The sequence below is a fragment of the Balaenoptera acutorostrata genome, unplaced genomic scaffold (assembly GCF_949987535.1).
Source record: "Balaenoptera acutorostrata unplaced genomic scaffold, mBalAcu1.1 scaffold_61, whole genome shotgun sequence".
Classification (NCBI taxonomy): Eukaryota; Metazoa; Chordata; class Mammalia; order Artiodactyla; family Balaenopteridae; genus Balaenoptera; species Balaenoptera acutorostrata.
In genome coordinates this window covers 719,123-742,805 of record NW_026646471.1, presented here as the reverse complement: position 1 = coordinate 742,805, position 23,683 = coordinate 719,123, and the positions used below count along the sequence as shown (strand labels likewise).

Genomic DNA, 23,683 nt, shown 5'->3' with positions numbered 1-23,683 from the left:
AGGTCCGGCTTTAAACACGGTTGCTCATGAGCCTGTGTTCAGTGACATATAGTGAAAACAGTGGGTTTCAAAATACACTTCTCTAAGAATATGGCCAATTTTTTGTCCCATATTTTTTCTAGTTATCAGGACAAAATTCTAAAATTAAATTTATACACTAAAAAAATGCATTCCAACTTAGTACAAATAATATATATCAAATCTTTGTTTATAATTAGGCCTTCCTCAGTTATAATAGTGTTTTCTTACATTAACCTTTGTGCTCAGATTACCTTACACAGATATATTCAAGGTTTTTAATATCCCATCAAAGTTTTTTCAATGTGTTTCATTTTCTAAAGCTAAAGTCTCTCTCAGACAATCCAAGAGACTATACTCAATGTTGGCCAAACATTTTAATTGCATTAGCTCTCACAATATAATAGAGACTTCCCTTATTCTTGTAATTCAGCCATTTAGCCTCTGAATCACACTCTAAGAGCTTCTGATTTCATCTGGCCCAGTTATCCATCGATCCACCCCCTTTTGCACTCCCATCTTCCCAATTCTGCTCAAGACAAGATTTTATGGCCTCTGCTTAAACACCTCTTCGGGAATGTCCCTCACCTCTGCCCTAAAATAGGCAGATTTAGAGTTGAGTCCTACCACTGTAAGGCAGTTACTGATTGTAATGGTGCCAGCTGAGTGCCATCGTTGGGAGACTTGAGAATATAGTGTGAATAAATAATGTTCTCACCACCCCCTGCCAGTTTTATATTCTTTGTAACATTTAACCATTCTCTGTGATTGCATTAGTTATTCGTCCCTAAACAATGTAAGGTCCATTAAGAGGGCAGCTTTGCTTTGCTTTTTGCTGTATCCCTACACCTGGAAAAATGCCTGCACATAGTATACACTGTCCTGCTCACCAGGCGAAAGCCCAACAACCCTCATTAAGCCCAAATCTGTACCACAGCAGCTCGACATTGTTTTCTTGGCAGGGTGGTGGTCCTTACACAACACTGACTGCTGTCACCTTAAGTCATGACGGACACCTGCTGCTGGAACTCACTTCTCCTCAGCAGTGCTGTAACATTTCCCTTGTAAATTTAGTTTTCTCAATTTCTGAGATTTGTTTCTGTCTTCTTCTATTGAACCTCCACAATCTTCCTGTTCCACTTACCTGTTGCTCTAATGATAATCTCTCCTCATACTCTGGTGAGAAATTGTACAGATGCTCCCACACCCACCCACCACTGCATCTGCAAGCCTGGCCGAGGAACTTGGGCTTTACCCTGAATCTACGTGAGCAGAGATTTGAAGGTTTAAGAGAGGGTACATTAGCAGCCATGGAGAGGGGCTAAGTGGAGGCGGCCCAGACTTGTAGGCAGGAGGCCTCTTCCAAGATTGTTGGGTCATGCTGTTAGAGAAAGGAAGGGCCTGTTCTGGAGGAGTAGTAGCAGTGCTGGAGAGAGGATAGATCTAGGGATATTAATAACACAGCACGGAAATTATGTGGTGACCAAATGAGCATAGAGGTGATGGATGGTGTCCCGATTTCAGGTCTGAGTGCCCGGGTGAGTGGTGGTATGAATCACTGGAGTAGAGAAGATAGATCTTGGGAAAGATTGGAATGGCTAGCATGATCACCTTAGGTGGACACGCAGGTGAATATTCCAAGTGAGCAGGTGTATGTATGCAGTAGACATGGGCGTGGAACCGAGATGGAGGATTGGCCATCACCAGCAAGGTGATTGTTCAGTGCATGTGATCACCTAGGAAGATAAGAAAATAGACTCCGGGATAGAATTCTAGAGGAGAATACGTTTCTGGGGTGAACAGAGGAAGAGAAGCCCCCACAGGTGTTAGTAATTACATAGGTAGAAGGAGCACCGAGAGAGGCAGTTGTGGGGGACCCAGAGTGAGGGGTAGTTTCAGAAAGCAGGGATGATCATAGTGGTACATGTTTCTGGATGGAACATTTTTCTTGGATTGGCATGGGCAGAAAACCAGTTTTCTGAGCTTTTGACATTGAAGGCAAGTGAGAAAGTAGAGTACAACTATGCAACGATTTTAAAAGTTATTGTGGGACAAGTGTAAGTGATGCATAAGCGTTTGACTTCACTGTTTAATTGAAGTTGCTATAATTAGCTTATCTCTAATTTATGCCAACGTATGTGATGATTTTATTTTTGTGCATTGTTATGAAGAAAACTAACTGGTAATCTCTAGATGGTTATGCAGCATTTGTTTATTTTAAATTTATTTATGCGGTTTTTAAAAATTTTCTTTTGTGCCGCCTTTTTTTTTTTAAGTAGGCAACAAGAGGTAAGAAAATGAGATAAATGAGATCACTGGGGAACTTCATGCTTAGCTAGAATTTCTCCCAGAACCCAGAACACTCTTTTCCTTTTAATTTTTTTTCTTTCTTTTTGAATCCAAGTTGTATTTTGGACAAAGTGTGCATATGATAACCGAATTTCTGGGCTGTAAAGGACCTTAGTTAAAGTGGATTGCCATTACATGTCTGTGCGTGTTGAGGTTGCTGGGAAAGAAATAGGAGCCTAGGTCCCTCTTGTTGGCCTTCACTGCCTTTTTACTCCTATAATTATATTTTGATAAAGGTATATTTTAAAACTTAAGCCCAGCTGTTTTTTGGGTGAATGGCAAAATTTTTTAAAAGTAGTTCCCTTCCATGGTATTAAATGAAGTTAAGGCCCTTATGATTTTTATAAATCAGAAATAGCTAATGAGATTTTTCATTAGACTCACTCTCAGTACCTCCACCCACTCTTCTCCCAAACATTTCTTCCTTAATCAAAGCATCGTAAGTTGTAGCTGAGCTAGAGAAATAGAACAAAGAAAAAAATGCATAAATCTGTAATCACATGTTTATAACTAAAAGGATGTTGAAACCTCAACTCTAAATATATAATTTTTTAAAAACAAAATTCAACTGAGTAAATTTGAAGATCTAATTGACTTTATTTTTTTTTTATTTTTTTTTTAAAGATTTATTGATTTATTGATTGATTGATTGCTATGTTGGGTCTTCGTTTCTGTGCTAGGGCTTTCTCTAGTTGCGGCAAGTGGGGACCACTCTTCATCGCAGTGCGTGGGCCTCTCACTATCGTGGCCTCTCTTGTTGCGGAGCACAGGCTCCAGACGCGCAGGCTCAGCAGTTGTGGCTCACGGGCCTAGTTGCTCCGCAGCATGTGGGATCTTCCCAGACCAGGGCTCGAACCCGTGTCCCCTGCATTAGCAGGCAGATTCTCAACCACTGCGCCACCAGGGAAGCCCTAATTGACTTTATTAAACAATCCATGAATCAGGCAGCATCTCATCTGGCAAGCAAAGAGATACTCTATTACAAATGAAAGTTATACAAAATGGAAGGTTTTTATAGAAAGGAAGGTGGGACAAGGAAGTCATCAGCAAGAGAAAAGTGAAAGTTCATTTCAGGAAAGTGAGAATTCAGGGTGATGACAGCTTCTCATTGGCCGAGCTTGTTGCTGGGCAGGAAGAACATCTCCCTTCCTCCTGCCCAAGAAGTAGAGGCCCCTTCCCGTTGGAGGTGTGAGGACCCTCTCTTCCTGTTTGGGTGATTGACCCCCAGTGGTAGGCATGAGAGCTCCCTATGCACGCCTTCCAGACTCCAATTTTAGTCGAGGTTTCCTTTATTAATTTTCACATTTACCCCTTTTGAACAAGATCTTTCTTTAAAGCATCACTGATCAGGAGTCAGGGTCTCCACATCTAGTGGTTTGTCCCTCGGTCCCAGGAAGGACCTTTCCTGGGTGTGCTGTCTCACATAGGAGGGAAAGTTTGTGGACAGAAATTGCTTGAGGTCACATTTGTGTAACAAGGTAGGGTAGTAAGGAGAACTCTCGGCCATTTCTTATCCAAAGTCTAGATTTTATTAAGGTCATAAGCATTGGAAGTCATCTCGAAGTGCTGAGCTAACATCACCTTATGAGGCACATCATTTTTAGGGATGGCTGCGTTTATTTGTTCAGGCCAAGGGTTAGTCATGTTTTTTGCACATGTGGGAAGAGAATCTCCTAGCTTAAAATAAAAAGTTATCCTAAAGATGGGGGTTGCTTTTGAGATTTCTTAGAGATTTCTTAGTGAGTGAGGACAAATCTGAAGGGAGGTCATTATCTTTCCAGGCCAATGTCAGAATAAAGGAAAGAAAGAAAAGAAGAATAAAAGATTTCATTTTTAGTTAAAGTTTGAAGTCTTGATCTGGCATCTTGGGTGGAAGTAATCTGCATGATGTCAGCTACTTCTCTTCATCAATTTGTCTTGGAAATCTCCAGTGTCTGTACCGGACCAGATGTCAGGTGGAGCCTTCTTTAGCTGTGTTCTCAAGACTCAGTGCCTTCTAGTTTTGCAGCAGTGTCAGTGGTCAGGAGCACATGGTAAGGTCCCTTCCAGCAGGGCTTAGGGCTGTCTTCCTCTGATGATGTTTCCAGAATACCCAGTCACTGGGCTCCAGACTGTGACCAACAGGATTCTTTGAACTGGGATCCAGGAAAGCTTCTTTGACCTGTTGATGACAGGCTTGAGCATGAGACATTAATGACTTACAGTAGCTGGTCATACTAGTATGAGACACCGAAGGCTCAGCAGAAGGTCATATGCCAATAGACATTGGTCAGCTGGTGACTGTCTCATGTGGATGGAGTTTATGGATCCCAAAGTGGGTACTGCAAAGAGTCAGCAAGACCAAAGGCAATACCTTAGGTGAGGGGAGTCCAGTAATTTTGGCAAGTTTATAAATTTTGAGTTTCAGGATCATATTAGCTCTCTCAACTTTATCTGATGATTGAGGATGATAGGGACAGTGATAATTCCAAGAAGTTTACAAGGTTTTCATTAAGGTTTGTATAATTTGCCCATGGAAGTGGGTGTACCAATCACTGGAGATCATGGAAGGTGTAACCCAAGTGGGGAACATTCTCTAACAGTTTATTTGCCACTGTGAGGGAATCAACCCATCCAGAAAACATACATACAAGAACAAGAACAAGGACATGTTGATAACTCTTGTTAAATGGCAGTTGAATGACGTCTAGCTGTAGGTGTTCAAAGGGTCCAGAAGGAGGAGGTCTGAGGCCTCTGGGGACAAAATGCTTTTCCAAGGCTATGGCACTGGAAGGTCAGATAGACATTGCTGGTAGACTGTTTTTGCAGTTTTGTGGAAGTCTTCCCACCAATGTCACTTCATAATCTGTACTATCTTAAATGCCTTATGGTGGAGAAAGAAATGCAAAAACTGAAAAATGGGGTTTGCCAAGGAGCTGGGAAGAATCTAGTGGCCATCTTGGATTTCACATCACTCTGGCTGTTCATTCCATTGACAGCCACTGGGGAAGGAGAACACTGCTAAAAAGGAGAAAAGGAAGTGGAAAGGGCTACAGAAGATAATGACTCCATGGCTTTTCATTGGCTGAGTCTTTGCCAGGAATGAAGTGGAGTCTTTCTTCTTTCTGTTGGGCTCTGCTATTGTCACAGGGCATGAGAACTCCTCCTTCTGGTTTTCCAAATCTATTTAATTGTGGTTTCTGTTTATTACATTCCCCCCTTTTGATCAAGATCTTCCTCTGAAAACATCGCTGATCAGGAGTCATGTTTTCCAGTTTCAGTGGCTTTCTGCTCCTCAATGTCAGTAAGGGCCTTTCCTGAGTGTAGTGTCCCATGTTGCAGGGAAAGTGCACAGACTGGAAACCAACTGAGGTCACATATAGTAACAAGAAAGGATGGAGAACTCTCAGTCACTTTTTATCTAAAGCTCATGTTATCGAAACCAAGGACATTGGAGATCATTTGGTGGCGTTACATCATCATCAAAGGTTTGGAAACAAACTTCCAACAGACTTGGTCTGGATCTTGGCAAAACTCTCATCAGATGTCATTTGCTCCAATTCTGGGAAATCTTTACTTTCAGGTCACAGTATGATGTGCAGGTCCATTCAGGATTCGGGGTTTTCTTTAGTTGTGTCACGTGAATCCAAGAGTCTCTTCCTAGGTTTGGTTAGCAGTACTTGATAGGGACCTTTTCATCGAAGTTGAGGAGAGTCCTTCTGGAGGAATTGTTTCCTATAGATGAAATCTCCAGGTTGCAAGGTGATGCTCAAGGTCTTTGTCTCCTGAGGACACACTGTGAAAAAGTTGCTGTACCAAAACATGGTTGTTTTTAATAGAAGCAATCAGGCCTTTGCAATATTGGACTATCTCCCCTTTTATCGGTTGTGGGTCAAAATAAGCAGGAACCAAGTGCATTCGGCATCCTCTGACTACCTCAAAGTATGAGTTTATGAATTCCAGAGGGGGTGGATCTGAGATTTAGAGGGACTAGCAGCAGTGCTTTTGGCCAAGGTATTTGGAGGGCCTCTAGAAATTTTGCCAATTGAGTCTTGATAATGTCTTTAGTGCATTGGACTAAACCAGAGGACTGAGGTGGTAAGTGCAGTGAAAGCTGTAAAACCGGCCAAACAGCACAGACTTATCAAAGCACCTCATCAGTAAAATGGATTCCTCCATCACTCTGACATTTGAGGGGAGTTTCCCAGGTAGGGATAATCTTTTCCAAAAGGACTTTGGCCACAGGAAGAGGCAGTAGCCTGTCTGCTAGGGAAGACTTCAGTCCAGTGTGAAAACATACAGACCATGACTAAAATGAATTTATATCCGTGAGATAAAGTGCATTGTATGAAATCCATTTGCCAGACTTTGAATGGTCCATTAGGCAGTTTAAAATGTCTGAGGCAAGTTGCACCCCAAAAAATCTACTAGGATTTTTACACAATTACATAGAGTCTATAGATCAGCTTGGGGAGAACTGACATCTTACAATATTGAGGCTTTCTATCTATGAATATGATAAAGACTGCCGTTTATGCCTCCTTTAAAGTCTGTATAAAATGTTTTACAATTTTCTATAAGGTCTTCATGTAGTTTTTATAGTTATATTCCTAAAGACCTTATTTTTACTATAATACATTTTGTGAATCACATTTATTGTTACTACTACTTATGTGAAGACACAAAATCAAATAACTATTGTATAAAGTTGTTACATGCTAGAAACTTACTGAACTCTTATTAATATAGTAACTTGTGTATTAAAAATTTTCTTCTCTGTAGACATCACTGCAAATAATGACTTTTTTTTTTTTTTAGCTTCTTTTTTTCTAGCTGTATTGCACTGGCTGGTACCTTTAGTGGGTAGGAAGTGTGGAAATGCCCTATTGCAAAGGGGTGTGATTAGAGGAATGGAAAAAATTATTTTGGCCATCTTTGTAAACAAGTTACCACAGATTGATTGAAGGTTTTCTTCTCATTCAATATTTCCTCTCTACTACTTTGCAACTTATATTCTGAACCTTTATTCTTTTAATATATACCTTTGATATTTTACCATAATTCTTTAACAAAATCTAAAGTTTAAAATAATACAAGTCCTGGGACTTCCCTGGTGGCTCAGTGGTTAAGAATCCGCCTGCTTGGGCTTCCCTGGTGGCGCAGTGGTTAAGAATCCACCTGTCAATGCAGGGGACACGGGTTCGAACCCTGGTCTGGGGGGATCCCACATGCCGTGGAGCAACTGGGCCCTTGAGCCACAACTGCTGAGCCTGCGCGTCTGGAGCCTGTGCCCCGCGACGGGAGGGGCCGCGATAGAGAAAGGCCCGCGCACCGCGATGAAGGGCGGTCCCCGCACCGCGATGAAGAGTGGCCCCCGCTTGCCGCAACTGGAGAAAGCCCTCGCACGAACCGAAGACCCAACACAGCCAAAAATAAATAAATAAATAAAATAATACAAGTCCTGGGACTTCCCTGGTGGCTCAGTGGTTAAGAATCCGCCTGCTTGGGCTTCCCTGGTGGCGCAGTGGTTAAGAATCCACCTGTCAATGCAGGGGACACGGGTTCGAACCCTGGTCTGGGGGGATCCCACATGCCGTGGAGCAACTGGGCCCTTGAGCCACAACTGCTGAGCCTGCGCGTCTGGAGCCTGTGCTCCACAACAAGAGAGGCCACGACAGTGAGAGGTCCGCGCACTGCAATGAAGAGTGGCCCCCCCTCGCCGCAACTAGAGAAAGCCCTCACACAGAAACGAAGACACAACACAGCCATAAATTAATTAATTAATTAATTTAAAAAAAAAAAAAGAAAAAAAAAGAATCCGCCTGCCAAGGCAGGGGACACTGGTTCAATCCCTGGTCCAGAAAGATCCCGCAGAGCAACTAAGCCCGTGCACCACAACTACTGAGCCTGTGCTCTAGAGCCTGTGAGCCACAACTACTGAGTCCACGTGCCACAACTACTGAGCCTGTGTGCCTAGAGCCTGTGCTCCCAACAAGAGAAGCCACCACAATGAGAAGCCCACGCACCGCAACAAAGAGTAGCCCCTGCTCGCCACAACTAGAGAAAGCCCACGCACAGCAACAAAGACCCAACGCAGCCAAAAAATAAATATAAAAAAATACTTTATACAAAAATAATAATAATACAAGTCCTTAGAATGCTTAAACTCACCCATTTGTACTTTATGCCATTCTTTTCCAGTGTTTTAGTATCATCTTGTGTTTTTATAACCAATACCATCCTCTTTGCTCAGACCTTCATACTATGCCTTCCTTCTAAGGTGATATTTTTTCCTTTTTTCTGAAGTACATGCTTTAAAAGTTACTTTAATGAGACACTGGATTGTAAACGCTCTGTTTTTGTCTGTGGAAATAAATATACATCCCACTTGTTTTTGAGAGAGAGGTTTGATCATTATAGAATTCTGGGCTGAAAGTAAATGCCTTTCCAGAGTCTGGGTGCCTCTGACTCTTCCCTCCCCTTGTTGCTTTGGCAACTCTGCTTCGGTTCAATTTTTGTGTCTTCGTTTCTAATCTAAGTTTTCTCTCAGGCGCTTTTATGTTTTTCTATTTCTCTTTGTGTCAGTTTTGGTGAATCATCAGGCGCACTACCAACCGAGGCCGATTTTAACACAAATGGTTTCCCTCCTTTGGGGACCGAGGCCCAGTGCAGGACGATTGCCTATCTGCGATTATGGCTTCCATGTGAGGGGTTCCCCTGCCAGAGCCACGGGCCAGTCCGTCACACTCCTCCACGTCTGCTGTAGTGGGGTCATGCTCTTCCATCCCCTCTTCACTGAGGGAGGGTCTCTTTGGACACCACGGAGGATTCTAGGACTGTTCGAAATTTTCCTAGATGGCCTTTCAGACCACAGCTCTGGGTTGCTGGGTTAGTCGTATCCCCAAGACTTTGCAGTCTTGCTCCTGTTCGTTTTTTATGGCCTCAAAGAATGTTCTTTAATTCCTAGCTAACTCGGCCATGCATTAAGTTTTGTTTTAATCCAGCATCTTTGTGTGCTTTGTTATGAAATTTTTTGATATTGAATCCTTAGTATGGTTGAAAAGAGAAGCTTATTTGGGATTTTTTTTTCAATTAAAATACCTTTGAGATAACTTTGTATCAGTACATTCTTCTTAATGACTTCATAGTATTACATTGTGAAAATGTACCAAAACATTTTTGCTCATTTCTTTACTTATAAACCTTCTTTCCACAACATTGCTTTTAAAGGAAAAAAATTACAGAGATGAATGTGTACATTTCACATGGTGCATACTTGTGCAATACATTCCTAAATGTTGACCTGCTGGGTCAAAATCAGTATTGCCTTATTCTTGACATCTCCTTTTCCTATATACTCCTCCCTTTGTGTCTCTCATCTAATCCTTTCTAAATCCTGCAGATTTCCCAAAACATGTCAGCTTCCCTCTAATCCCATTGTATTCGCCATATCCTAGCTAAAAATCATTGCTTGCTTTTATGATGCTAATCCTCTCCTAACAGGTCTCATTTTTCCTTGTTACTATCATTCTGTTATAGTACAATCACCAGTGAACCTCATAACAACCTGAAGTCTTCTGGAAAAGCTTGAATTATGTTCATTATCATGATTATTAAAGTACATGAGTGCTTATTATAATTTAGTGATATTTACATTATAGGTAATATATTTTAAAATATGTCAAATATCTGAACTATATTTTAAAAATATTTCCTACTTGCCCTCCATGTTAGATAATAAACTACTAACTGCATATTTTTTTATGATTAAGCCTCAGCTTTCCTTCCTTATATCCTAGACAGTTAGGAGCCACCATGAGGATGAATCCTGACCACATTTTTATGTTCTTCTTTGTTCTTGTTTTTTAATTTTTATTTATTTATTTAGGCCACCACGTGGCTTGTGGGATCTTAGTTCCCCAACTAGGGATTGAACCCCAGGCCCTCGGCAGTGGAAGCACGAAGTCCTAACCACTGTACCGCCAGGGAATTCCCTCTTATGTTCTGCTTTGTATGTTTGGTAGAATTCGCCTGTGAAGCCATCTGGTCCTGGACTTTTGTTTGTAGGGAGTGTTCTTCTGTTTGTTTTTTTTAAATTACAGATTCTATTTCACGTCTAGTGATCGGTCTGTTCAGATTATCTATTTCTTCTTGATTCAGTTTTGGTGGGCTGTATGTTTCTAGAAAGTTGTCCATTTCTTCTAGGTTGGCAAATTTGTTGGCATATAATTGTTTATGGTATTCTCTTAAGGTTTTTTTGTATTTCTGCAGTATTGGTTGATATTTCTCCATTTTCATTTATTATTTTGTTTACTTGGGTTATCTTTTCTTTTTGGTGAGTCTGGCCAGAGGTTTGTCAATTTTGTTTACCCTTACAAAGAATCAGCTCTTGGTTTTATTCATTTTTTTCTATTGTTCTTTTTTAATGTCTATTTATTTCCTCTCTGATCTTTGTTAGTTCCTTCTGCTGACTTTAGGTTTTGTCCATTCTTTTTCTAATACTCGTAGGTGGTAGGTTAGATTGTCTATTTGACATTTTTCTTGTTTTCTGAGGAAGGCCTATATTGCTATGAACTTCCGTCTAAGAACTGTTTCTGCTGCATCCCATAGATTTGTATGGTTGACATGAGACCTTCTTGCATCTTCAAAGTCAGCAGTGGCTGATAGAGCTTTTCTGGTGGTTACTTTGACACTGACTTGCTTGCCTCCATCTCTCACTTTTAAGGACCCTCTGACTACTTCAGACCCTCCTAGATAATACAGAGTGACCTTCTCATCACAATATCGACTGGTTAGCAACATTAATTCCATCTGCAACCTTAATTCCCCTGTGTCATGTAACATAACATTCATAGATTCTGAGGATTAGGATGCAAGCATACTCAGAAGACCGTTATTCTGTCTGCCACAAAGTCTTCGGTAATTTTTATTTGTGTTTCTTGTCACAAAGTGTGTTTTCTCCTATCTCTGGCTGTTTTTTAAAAGTTGTCTTTATTACTGAGTTTTAGGACTTTGATTATAATGTGCATTGGTGTATGCGTATACATGTGTATTTATCTTGCTAGGAGTTAATTGACCTCTTGGATCTGGGAATGTATAGTTTTTATCAGACTTGGAGAACGTTTGGCCATTATTTCTTCAGTTATTTTTCTGCCCTAGCTCTCTCCTTTTCTTCTAGTACTCCAGTTACACATATGCTGGACTGTTTGCTGTTGCCCTGAGGTTTTTTTAGTCTTTTCTTCTATATGCTTCAGTTGGAATAGATCCTGTTGTTTCTTCAAGTTCATTGTTCTTTGCTTCTGAAATTTCTAATCTCATGTTATTTGCATTTTTAAGTGAATTTTCATTTTCAATTTAAGAGAATTTTTCATTTCAGATACTGCATTTTTCATCTCTACAAGTTCCACTTGGTTCTTTTTTTTATATTTCATTGTTATATACTGCAGGTTTGTGGCCCCCAAAATTCATATGTTGAAACCCTCACCCACAATGTTGGTATTAGGAGATGGGCTTTGAGGGGTGATAAGGTCATGAGGGTGGAGCCCTCATAAATGGGATTAGTGCCCTTACAGGAAGAAACATGAGAGAGCTCGCCTCTTTCTCTGTTCTTTACCATGTGAGGACAACAACAAAAAGTTGGCAGTCTGCAAACCAGTACGAAGGCTCTCCAGAACCCTACCATGCTGACATTTCATAACTGTGACAAATGAATGTTTGTTGCTTAAACCATACAGTCTTCAGTATTTTGTTACAGCAGACTGAGCAGACGAAGACATCCATTTTTCTCCTGTGTTCATGCTTTTCTTCAGTATTTATTAATGTATAATTAATATTTGAGCATAGTCATAATAGCTGCTTTAGTTTTATTTACTTGTTTATCTCTTGTCATTCCTGGGTCTGTTTCTATTGACTCATTTATCCTCTGGTAATTGATTACATTTTCCTGTTGCTTGGTTGGTCTAGTAATATTTTATTAAATGCCAGGCACTCTGATTGTTACATCATTGAATGCATGGATTTTGTGTATTATTCTAAAAAATACTTGGCTTTGTTTGAGTAGAGAGTTTGCATTACTTGTGGCTCAGTTTGATCCTTTAAGACTTGTTTTTAAGCTTTGCTGGAGTGAGTCTAGAGTACCCTTCACACCAGTGCCAGTTGAGTCCTGCTCATAAAGTACCACCCCTGTACATCTCCAGTAACTACCCTGTCCCAGGTGTTCAACAACTGCTTTCCACCCTACCTCTTCGGACTTCAGGCATCTCTTGGCCCTGCATGAGCTCTGAGAATTGTTCAATTGATAGCTTCTTGGTTCCTTGCTTTGACTTAGAGTTTCATTCTGTTTCTGTGCCCTAATACTCAGCAGAAACTAAAAGAGACCTCAATGCAGATTTCTGGCCATTCCCTTCTGCAAGGCTTCTTCCTCTCTGGGATTCTGCCTTCACTTTCATCCACTTCAGACCCCAAAATTCCTCTCTGTTTCTTCAGCTCAGCAAGACTGGTTGGCTTATTGGGTTCTTCCCAGGACCCACAACCTGGAACTTACCTCCACATGGAAATCCAGGAAAACTGTGGTGCTCAGCTCATTTGCTGACCTTCTTTCAGAGGTCAGGGTCCTGTGCTGCTTGCTATCCAGTTTCATAGATTTTACCCAGTTTTCTGGTTGTTACAGCAGGATGGTAAGTTTGGTTTTTCTTAATCATGTCCAGAGAGGCCATCTCTGTCCATTGGTTTAAAATGATTGCAGTTCAGCCTCCTCTGCTTTGCTTGTTCTCACACCTGTCTCTGTCCACACTGTACACGGCTCTGTGGCCAACTATTTTCCATTATATTTCCCGTCTTGTCTTCATTATATTCTTCCTTCTTGGCATCCTGGACTTTTTGAATTTTGAAAACAACATATCCCAGCCCTTTATTAGAGTCATGGTGATGTGCAGAGGAGAGAAAAGACAAAAAAGATTATGACTATGCAGCAGGTGGTTTATACATCATTTAATCAAGCAATTCAATGAAAAAGAAATCACTACTTTGTTTTAGTGATAAAGAAAATTTGCTATATCAAAGTGATTATCAAAGTTATTAACATCTCACACAGTTTAATGGCTAATCTAGTAGTCATACCCAGGTCTGCCTGACTCTAAATCTCATGTTCTAGCCCCAGACACTGACCCTGGTGGGATCTGAAAGTGAGAGGCAGAGTGGTAAGAGCACCTTGCCAAGGAGGTGGCTCTTTAACTCAAGGTGTGGGAGATGCGGTAGTTCCCAGAGACCTGAGGACAGGGAGCCACATGGATGCCTCTGTGGAAGGCGGGCAAGGATTCCTGGGAGCTTCTGGTGATGGGCTGACAAGTGAGGGTCACTACCAACCACGCCTGTCCCTGTTGCTCTATTTATTTTCCAGTTTTTTTGAGATATAATTAACATACAGCACTGTGTAAGTTTAAGGTGTAGAGCACAGTGATTTGACTTATATACAACATGAATTTTTTTTTTAGTTGTCTTTTTTTTAACGTCTTCATTGGAGTATAATTACTTTACAGTGCTGTGTTAGTTTCTGCTTTATAACAAAGTGAATCAGTTATGCATATACATATATCCCCATATCTCTTCCCTCTTGCATCTCCCTCCCTCCCACCCTGCATATCCCACCCCTCTAAGTGGTCACAAATCACCGAGCTGATCTCCCTGATCTATGCGGCTTCTTCCCACTAGCTATCTATTTTACATTTGGTAGTGTATATATGTCCATACCACTCTCTCATTTTGTCCCAGCTTACACTACCCCCTCCCCATATCCTCAAGTCCATTCTCTAGTAGGTCTGCGTCTTTATTCCCGTCTTGTCCCTCGGTTCCTCAGGACCACATTTTTTTCTTAGATTCTATATATATGTGTTACCATATGGTATTTGTTTTTCTGTTTCTGACTTACTTCACTCTGTATGACAGAATCTAGGTCCATCAACCTCACTACAAATAACTCTATTTTGTTTCGTTTTATGGCTGGGTAATATTCCATTGTATATATGTGTCATATCTTCTTTATCCATTCATCTGTTGATGGACACTTAGCTTGCTTCCATGTCCTGGCAATTGTAAATAGAGCTGCAGTGAAAATTCTGGTACATGACTCTTCTTGAATTATGGTTTTCTCAGAATATATTCCCAGTAGTGGGATTGCTGGGTCGTATGGTAGTTCTATTTTTAGTTTTTCAAGGAACCTCCATACTGTTCTCCATAGTGGCTGTATCAATTTACATTCCCACCAACACTGCAAGAGGGTTCCATTTTCTCCATGCCCTCTCCAGCATTTATTGTTTGTAGATTTTCTGATGATGGCTATTCTACCCAGTGTGAGATGATATCTCATTGTAGTTTTGATTTGCATTTCTCTAATGATTAGTGATGTTGAGCATCCTTTCATGTGTTTGTTGGCAATCTGTATGTCTTCTTTGGAGAAATGTCTATTTAGGTCTTCTGCCCACTTTTAGATTGGGTTGTTTGTTTTTTTGATATGGAGCTGCATGAGCTGGTTGTAAATTTTGGAGATTAACCCTTTGCCAGTTGCTTCATTTGCAAATACTTACTCCCATTCTGAGGGTTGTCTTTTCATCTTGTTTATGATTTCCTTTGCTGTGCAAGAGCTTTTAAGTTTCATTAGGTCCCATTTGTTCATTTTTGTTTTTATTTCCATTTCTCTAGCAGATGGGTCAAAAAGGTTCTTGCTGTGATTTATGTCATGGAGTGTTCTGCCTATGTTTTCCTCTAAGAGTTTAATAGTGTCTGGCCTTACATTTAGGTCTTTAATCCATTTTGAGTTTATTTTTGTGTATGGTGTTAGGGAATGTTCTAATTTAATTCTTTTACATGTAGCTGTCCAGTTTTCCCAGCACCACTTATTGAAGAGACTGTCTTTTCTCCATTGTATATTCTTGCTTCCTTTATCAAAGATAAGGTGACCATATGTGTGTGGGGTTATCTCTGGGCTTTCTATCCTGCTCCATTGATCTATGTTTCTGCTTTTGTGGCAGTACCATACTGTCTTGATTACTGTAGCTTTGTAGTGTAGTCTGAAGTCAGGGAGCCTGATTCCTCCAGGTTCGTTTTTCTTTCTCAAGATTGCTTTGGCTTTCAGGGTCTTTTGTGTTTCCATACAAATTGTGAGATTTTCTGTTCTAGTTCTGTGAAAAATGCCAGTGGTAGTTTGATAGGGATTGCATTGAGTCTGTATATTGCTTTGGGTAATATAGTCATTTTCACAATGTTGATGCTTCCAATCCAAGAACATGGTATATCTCTCCATCTATTTGTATCACCTTTAATTTCTTTCATCAGTGTCTTATAATTTTCTGCATACAGGTCTTTTGTCTCCTTAGGTAGGTTTATTCCTAGATATTATATACTTTTTGTTGTAATGGTAAATGAGAGTATTTTCTTAATTTCACTTCCAGATTTTTCATTATTAGTGTATAGGAATGCAAGAGATTTCTGTGCATTAATTTTGTATCCTGCTACTTTACCAAATTCATTGATTAGCTCTAGTAGTTTTCTGGTAGCATTTGGATTCCTTTTATTTCTTTTTCTTCTCTGATTGCTGTGGCTAAAACTTCCAAAACTATGTTGAATAATAGGGAGAGAGTGGGCAACCTTGTCTACATCCTGATCTTAGTGGAAATGGTTTCAGTTTTTCACCATTGAGGACGATGTAGGCTGTGGGTTTGTCATATGGCCTTTCTTATGTTGGGGTAAGTTCCCTCTATGACTACTTTACGGAGGGTTTTTATCATAAATTGGTGTTGAATTTTGTCAAAAGCTTTCTCTGCAGCTATTGAGATGCTCATATGGTTTTTCTCCTTCATTTTGTTCATATGGTGTATGACATTGATTGATTTGCGTATACTGAAGAATCCTTGCATTCCTGTGATAAACCCCACTGGATCATGGTGTATGATCCTTTTCATGTGCTGTTGGATTCTGTTTGCCAGTACTTTGTTGAGGATTTTTGCATCTATGTCCATTAGTGATATTGGCCTGTAGTTTTTTTTCTTTGTGACATCTTTGTCTTGTTTTGGTATCAGGGTGATGGTGGCCTCATAGTATGAGTTTGTGAATGTTCCTCCCTCTGCTATATTTTGGAAGAGTTTGAGAAGGATAAGTGTTAGCTCTTCTCTAAATGTTTGATAGAATTCGCCTGTGGAGCCATCTGGTCCCGGGCTTTTGTTTGTTGGAAGATTTTTTCATCACAGTTTCAATGTCAGTGCTTGTGATTGGTCTGTTAATATTTTCTATTTCTTCCTGGTGTAGTCTCAGAAGGTTGTGCTTTTCTACGAATTTGTCCCTTTCTTCCAGGTGGTCCATTTTATTGGCATATAGTTGCTTGTAGTAATCTCTCATGATCCTTTGTATTTCTGCAGTGTCAGTTGTTACTTCTCCTTTTTCATTCCTAATTCTATTGATTTGAATCTTCTCCCCTTTTTTCTTGTTGAGTCTGGCTAATGGTTTATCAATTTTGTTTATCTTCTCAAAGAACCAGCTTTTAGTTTTATTGATCTTGGTATACTTTCCTTCCTTTCTTTTTCATTTATTTCTAATCTGATCTTTATGATTTCTTTCCTTCTGCTAACTTTGGGTTTTTTGTTTTTGTTTTTCTTTCTCTAATTGCTTTAGGTATAAGGTTAGATTGTTTATTTGAGATGTTTCTTGTTTCCTAAGGTATGATTGTATTGCTATAAACTTCCCTCTTAGAACTGCTTTTGCTGCATCCCTTAGGTTTTGGGTTGTTGTGTTTTCATTGTCATTTGTGTCTAGGTATTTTTTGATTTCCTCTTTGATTTCTTCAGTGATCTCTTGGTTATTAAGTAGTGTATTGTTTAGCCTCCATGTGTTTGTATTTTTTACAGATTTTTTTCCTGTAATTGATGTCTAGTCTCATAGCGCTGTGGTCAGAAAAGATACTTGATATGATTTCAATTTTCTTAAATTTACCAAGGCTTGATTTGTGACCCAAGATATGATCTATCCTGGAGAATGTTCCATGAGCACTTGAGAAGGAAGTGTATTCTGTTGTTTTTGGATGGAATGTCCTATAAATATCAATTAAGTCCATCTTGTTTAATGCATCATTTAAAGCTTGTGTTTCCTTATTTATTTTCATTTTGGATGATCTGTCCATTGGTGAAAGTGGGGTATTAAAGTCCCCTATTATGATTGTGTTACTGTCGATTTCCCCTTTTATGGCTGTTAGCATTTGCCTCATGTATTGAGGTGCTCATATGTTGGGTGCATAAATATTTACAATTCTTATATCTTCTTCTTGGGTTGATCCCTTGATCATAGTGTAGTTTCCTTCTTTGTCTCTTGTAATAGTCTTTGTTTTAAAGTCCGTTTTGTCTGATATGAAAATTGGTACTCCAGCTTTCTTTTGATTTCCATTTGCATGGAATATCTTTTTCCATCCCCTCACTTCCAGTCTGTATGTGTCCCTAGGTCTGAAGTGGGTCTCTTGTAGACCACATATATGCGGGTCTTCTTTTTGTATCCATTCGGCTAGTCTATGTCTTTTGGTTGGAGCATTTAATCCATTTACATTTAAGGTAATTATCAATATGTATGTTCCTATTACCATTTTCTTAATTGTTTTGGGTTTGTTATTGCAGGTCTTTCCTTGTCTTGTGTTTCCTGCCTAGAGAAGTTCCTTTAGCATTTGTTGCAAAGCTGGTTTGGTGGTGCTGAATTCTCTTAGCTTTTGCTTGTCTGTAAAGTTTTTAATTAGTCCGTCAAATCTGAATGAGATCCTTGCTGGGTAGAGTAATCTTGGTTGTAGTTTTTTCCCCTTCATCACTTTAAATATGTCCTGCCACTGCCTTCTGGCTTGGAGAGTTTCTGCTGAAAGGTCAGCTGTTAACCTTATGGGGATTCCCTTGTATGTTATTTGTTGTTTTTCCCTTGGTTCTTTTAATATTTTTTCTTTGTATTTAATTTTTGATAGTTTGATTAATATGTGTCTTGGCGTGTTTCTCCTTGGATTTATCCTGTATGGGACTCTCTGTGCTTCCTGGACAGTTTAACTATTTCCTTTCCCATATTAGGGAAGTTTTCAACTATAATCTCTTCAAATATTTTCTCAGTCCCTTTCATTTTCTTTTCTTCTGGGACCCCTATAATTTGAATGTTAGTGCGTTTAATGTTGTCTCATAGGTCTCTGAGGCTCTCCACTATTCTTTTCATTTTTTTTTCCCCTTTATTCTGCTCTGCAGTAGTCATTTCCACTATTTTATCTTCCAGGTCACTTATCCGTTTTTCTGCCTCAGTTATTCTGCTATTGATCTCTTCTAGAGAATTTTTAATTTCATGTTTTTGTGTTGTTCATCACTGTTTGTTTGCTCTGTAGTTCTTGTAGGTCCTTGTTAAACATTACTTGTAATTTCTCCTTTCTATTTCCAATATTTTGGATCATCTTTACCATCATTATTCTGAATTCTTTTTCAGGCAGACTGCCTATTTCCTCTTCACTTGCTAGGTCTGGTGGGTTTTTACCTTGCCCCTTCATCTGCTGTGTGTTTCTCTGTCTTCTCATTTTGCTTAACTTACTCTGTTTGGGGTCTCCTTATTGCAGGCTGCATGTTCGTAGTTCCTGTTGTTTTCTGTGTCTGCCCCCAGTGGCTAAGGTTGGTTCAGTGGGTTGTGTAGGCTTCCTGCTGGAGGGGACTAGTGCCTGTGTTCTGGTGGATGAACCTGGATCTTGACTTTCTGGTGGACAGGTCAACGCCTGGTGATGTGTTTTGGGGTGTCTGTGGCCTTATTATGATTTTAGGCAGCCTCTCTGCTAATAGGTGGGGTTGTGTTCCTGTCTTGCTAGTTGTTTGGCATAGGGTGTCCAGCACTGGAGCTTGCTGGTCGGTGAGTGGAGCTGCGTCTTGGCGTTGAGATGGAGATCTCTGGGAGATTTACCCCGTTTGATATTATGTGGACCTGGGAGGTCTCTTGTGGACCAATGTCCTGAACTGGCTCTCCCACCTCTGAGGCACAGCCCTGACCCCTGGCTGGAACACCAAGAGCCTGCCATCCACACGACTCAGAATAAAAGAGAGAAAAAAATAAGAAAGAAAGAAAGAGAGAAAGAGAGAGAGCAAGAGAGCAAGAAAGAAAAGGAAAAAATAAAATAAAATAAAGATACTAAAAAAAAATAATTATTAAGAAAAATTTGTTAAGTAAGTAAAAAAAAAAAAAAAGGAAAGAAAGAAAGAAGAGAGCAACCAAACCAAAAAACAAATCCACCAATGATAACAAGTGCTAAAAACTATGCTAAAAAAAAAAAAAAAAAGATAGACAGAACCCTAGGACAAATGGTAAAAGCAAAGCTATACAGACAAAGTCACACACAGAAGCATACACATACACACTCACAAAAAAAGTAAAAGGGAAAATATATATATATATATATATATATATATATATATATATATATATATATATATATATATATATATATATAGTTGCTCCTAAAGTCCACCTCCTCAATATGGGATGATTCATTGTCTATTCAGATATTCCACAGATGCAGGTACATCAAGTTGATGATGGAGATTTAATCCGCTGCTCCTGAGCCTGCTGGGAGAGATTTCCCTTTCTCTTCTTTGTTCGCACAGCTCCCGGATTCAGCTTTGGATTTGGCCCTGCCTCTGCGTGTAGGTCGCCTGAGGGCGTCTGTTCTTCGCTCAGACAGGACGGGGTTAGAGGAGCAGCTGATTCGGGGGCTCTGGCTCACTCAGGCCAGGGGGAGGGAGGCGTACGGATGCGGGGCAAGCCTGCGGTGGCAGAGACCAGCATGACGTTGCACCAGCCTGAGGAGTGCCATGCGTTCTCCCGGGGAAGTTGTCCCCGGATCACGGGACCCTGGCAGTGGCGGGCTGCACTGGCTCCTGGGAAGGGCGGTGTGGAGAGTGACCTGTGCTTGCACACAGGCTTCTTGGTGGCGGCAGCAACAGCCTTAGCGTCTCATGCCCGTCTCTGGGGTTCATGCTGATAGCTGCCACTCGCGCCCGTCTCTGGAGGTCCTTTAAGCAGCACTCTGAATCCCCTCTCCTCATGCAGCAGGAAACAAAGAGGCAAGAAAAAGTCTCTTGCCTCTTCGGCAGCTCCAGACTTTTTCCCGGACTCCCTCCCAGCCAGCTGTGGCGCACTAGCCACCTTCAGGCTGTGTTCACACCACCAACCCCAGTCCTCTCCCTGGGGTATGACCTCCGAAGCCCGAGCCTCAGCTCCCAGCCCCCGCCCGCCCCAGCTGGTGAGCAGACAAGCCTCTCAGGCTGGTGAGTGCTGGTCGGCACTGATCCTCTGTGCAGGAATCTATCCGCTTTGCCCTCCGCACCCCTGTAGCTGCACTCTCCTCCGTGGCTCCGAAGCTTCCCCCCTCCGCCACCCACAGTCTCTGCCCGCGAAGGGGCTTCCTAGTGTGTGGAAACCTTTCCTCCTTCACAGCTCCCTCCCACTGATGCGGGTCCCATCCCTATTCTTTTGTCTCTGTTTTTCCTTTTTTCTTTTGCCCTACCCAGGTACGTGGGGAGTTTCCTGCCTTTTGGGAGGTCTGTGGTCTTCTGCCGGCGTTCAGTAGGTGTTCTGTAGGAGTTGTTCCACATGTAGATGTATTTCTGATGTATTTGTGGGGAGGAAGGTGATCTCCGCATCTTACTCTTCTGCCATCTTGAAGCTCCTCCCCTGTTTGCCTATTTTAAATGCTTTTTTAGGTTTCCTACAGTTAGCAATTGTCATGAACAAACTAGAAGGCTGCTATCTGCATTTGAAATGTCAAAAAAGAAATGATCTGTGTGCTATAAAGAAAGGGAAAAATCAATCTTCTTGAAGTAGTAATTTGCATACTTTGGTATAATAAACTTTATCAATAGAAGATTATAAATATGTAGGAAAATGCTGCTAAAAGTAACACTGGCTTTCAAAACTAGTCACAAAGCCCTCTGTGCCATTAGAAATTAACTGAAAGTAACTTTTATGTTTCTGAAAAAAGAGGTCAGAGAATGAAATAATTAGCAATTGGAAGTTTGCATGTTTTATAGGAAATAACTTTACTTATATGTCATGTTCAATATTTACTTGGAAACCTGAACATCACTTTAGGAATTTCAAGAGCTTGAGATCCAACATTTTCAAAGAACATTTATTTAGTCCCTGCTAACTTTTGGGGGCACTATGTTAAATATTTTATGTATGTTAACAGATTAATCTATTTACCTAAGATTACAAAGCTAATTTCAGTGGCAGAATCAGGAATAGAACACAGATCTCTGGAATCTCAATTCAGGGTGTTTTAAATTTCATATGTCATTTATTTGATGGTTCTAAAATAGTCCAGAAATTTTCTTCCTTTCTCAGTCTTAATCTCTCTCTATATTTTACAAAAGAAAAAAAAAGACACACCGGCAGTTGGGAGAATGTCCTTCCTGAAAATGGTAATCATTGTGGTGCTTTGTTATTTTCCCTTAAACAAACTTTCTGTGGTTCTAGAATTACTTATGGAAGCAAACCATTTTCATGCTAAGCAGCCCAGAGCAGGTTTTGTAAGAAAATATATTAACGTTGGAGACTTTTCAAAGTGAAGTCATAGAACATTTATTCTGTTTCTTAATATGACTAATGATTGACCTGTAGATTTATGTAAACACTCTAAAGAACAAAAGGGGAAAGGGGGGAAAATCTCTGCTTCCAGCTCCAAGGATCCCTGTTAAATTCAGACAGTCATGGATGTAGAAAACAAACTTATGGTTACTAGGGTGTAAGGGAGGGAGAGGTAAATTGGGAGATTGGGGTTGACATATACACACTATTATATATAAAATAGATAACTAATAAGGACCTACGGTACAGCACAGGGAACTCTACTCAGTACTGCATAATGACCTATATGGGAAAAGAATCTAGAAAAGAGTGGATACACGTATCTGTATAACTGACTCACTTTGCTGTACAGCAGAAACTAACACAACATTGTAAGTCAACTATACGCCAATAAAAATTAAAAAAAAAAATTGGCACAGTCCTGCAGAGAGGGACCACACAACACTCCACAGTGGCTGTGCAGACGTTGTGCAGACCTTCAAACACACAGTAACCAGCCCAAGCTGATGACTCATTAAGTTGTGATGGAGACACTGACAGTTCCAAGGGACCAGGGGTTTGCTTCCATTCACATCTCCAATTTTTAGAATCAGTTTGCTCTTCTCCTCTTTGTCTTCTAATTTCTCCAAATGTCGTGAGTGTGACCCAAAGGTGAATGGTTATGTGAAGACAACTTCTTTCACTAGCTCCACAGTTTTTTCATTGATTTTTAAACTTTTTGTCCAGTAGCTCAGTGATTTTCAAACTGATCATTAGTGAAGCATGAAATCAACTTAGTGGCTACATTTTGAGATCTAATGGAATAGGCTAAACATATTAGTATTGTGAGAAGTAGGAGTATTTTTGAAGCTTTCATGTAAAATACATGTGTATGTGTGTAAACTAATACGTAAATTCCTAGAATGCTTACTGGTCAAAAAATGTGAAGGTCACTGTCATACATATTTTATATGATGGGAGTTTCTGTGTTATTTTAAATAATTTTTAAAGGGTGGTGTCATCTCTTTCCCAAATTTGATCTTTGGGTTTGTGTCCGGCTACCATTCTTTAGTTTTAGACAAATCTAATAGCAAATAAATGCATGCACTGTCATCTCATCACTTGGAATTATTAGAAAGCGTTAGCATTTTATCTTACATCTGCATGGAAATAATCTCTGGATCTGTTCACTTGTGATCTGGTGTGGAGAGCACTGGTGAAGAAGGTCACAAACCATTTTTATTTAGGTTTTTTTACTTGGTTTTTGTACCTTTGCTTGAGATAATTATTTTCAACCAATTATTGACATTTAAATCCTTGACAAAACAAATTTGATGTGAATATCAAGTTTTCTAGTGTTTTGTTTTCTCAGGTTAATATGACTGATCTAAAGAAATTACTTAGAAAGTAGTATTAGCTTAATGAAATTTAAATATAATCTATCCAATCATAGCTCTTCATAGATTTAAAATAAACTTCTGGCTGGAGTACCTTAGCGTTAATAATGTATTAAAATATATTTCATATTATTTGGATCTGTTTTGTTTGAGATGGTTATAACCATTTATCATTTATCTTATCTCGGTTTCTTTTCTTGCATTTTCAGCTAAAATTGACCAAGAAGCAGAGGAGAACTCACTGACAGAGACTCATAAATGGTGAGCAATTGTTTTCTTTCAATGTTTGTTCTCAGAGTCGACTTAGAAAGTGCTTAGTGTGCTTCAGTTCAAGG

The 23,683-nt window shown here is 40.0% G+C and overlaps 1 protein-coding gene across 1 annotated transcript in view; it reads left to right on the top strand.

Moving 5' to 3' along the window:
- Window positions 1-23,683, top strand: part of FMN2 (formin 2) — a 340,034-nt gene that overhangs the window by 255,369 nt on the left and 60,982 nt on the right. The window contains exon 15 of the mRNA XM_057539598.1: window positions 23,558-23,609. Within this exon, the coding sequence (XP_057395581.1) occupies window positions 23,558-23,609 (52 nt within the window). The remainder of the gene's footprint in view (window positions 1-23,557; window positions 23,610-23,683) is intronic.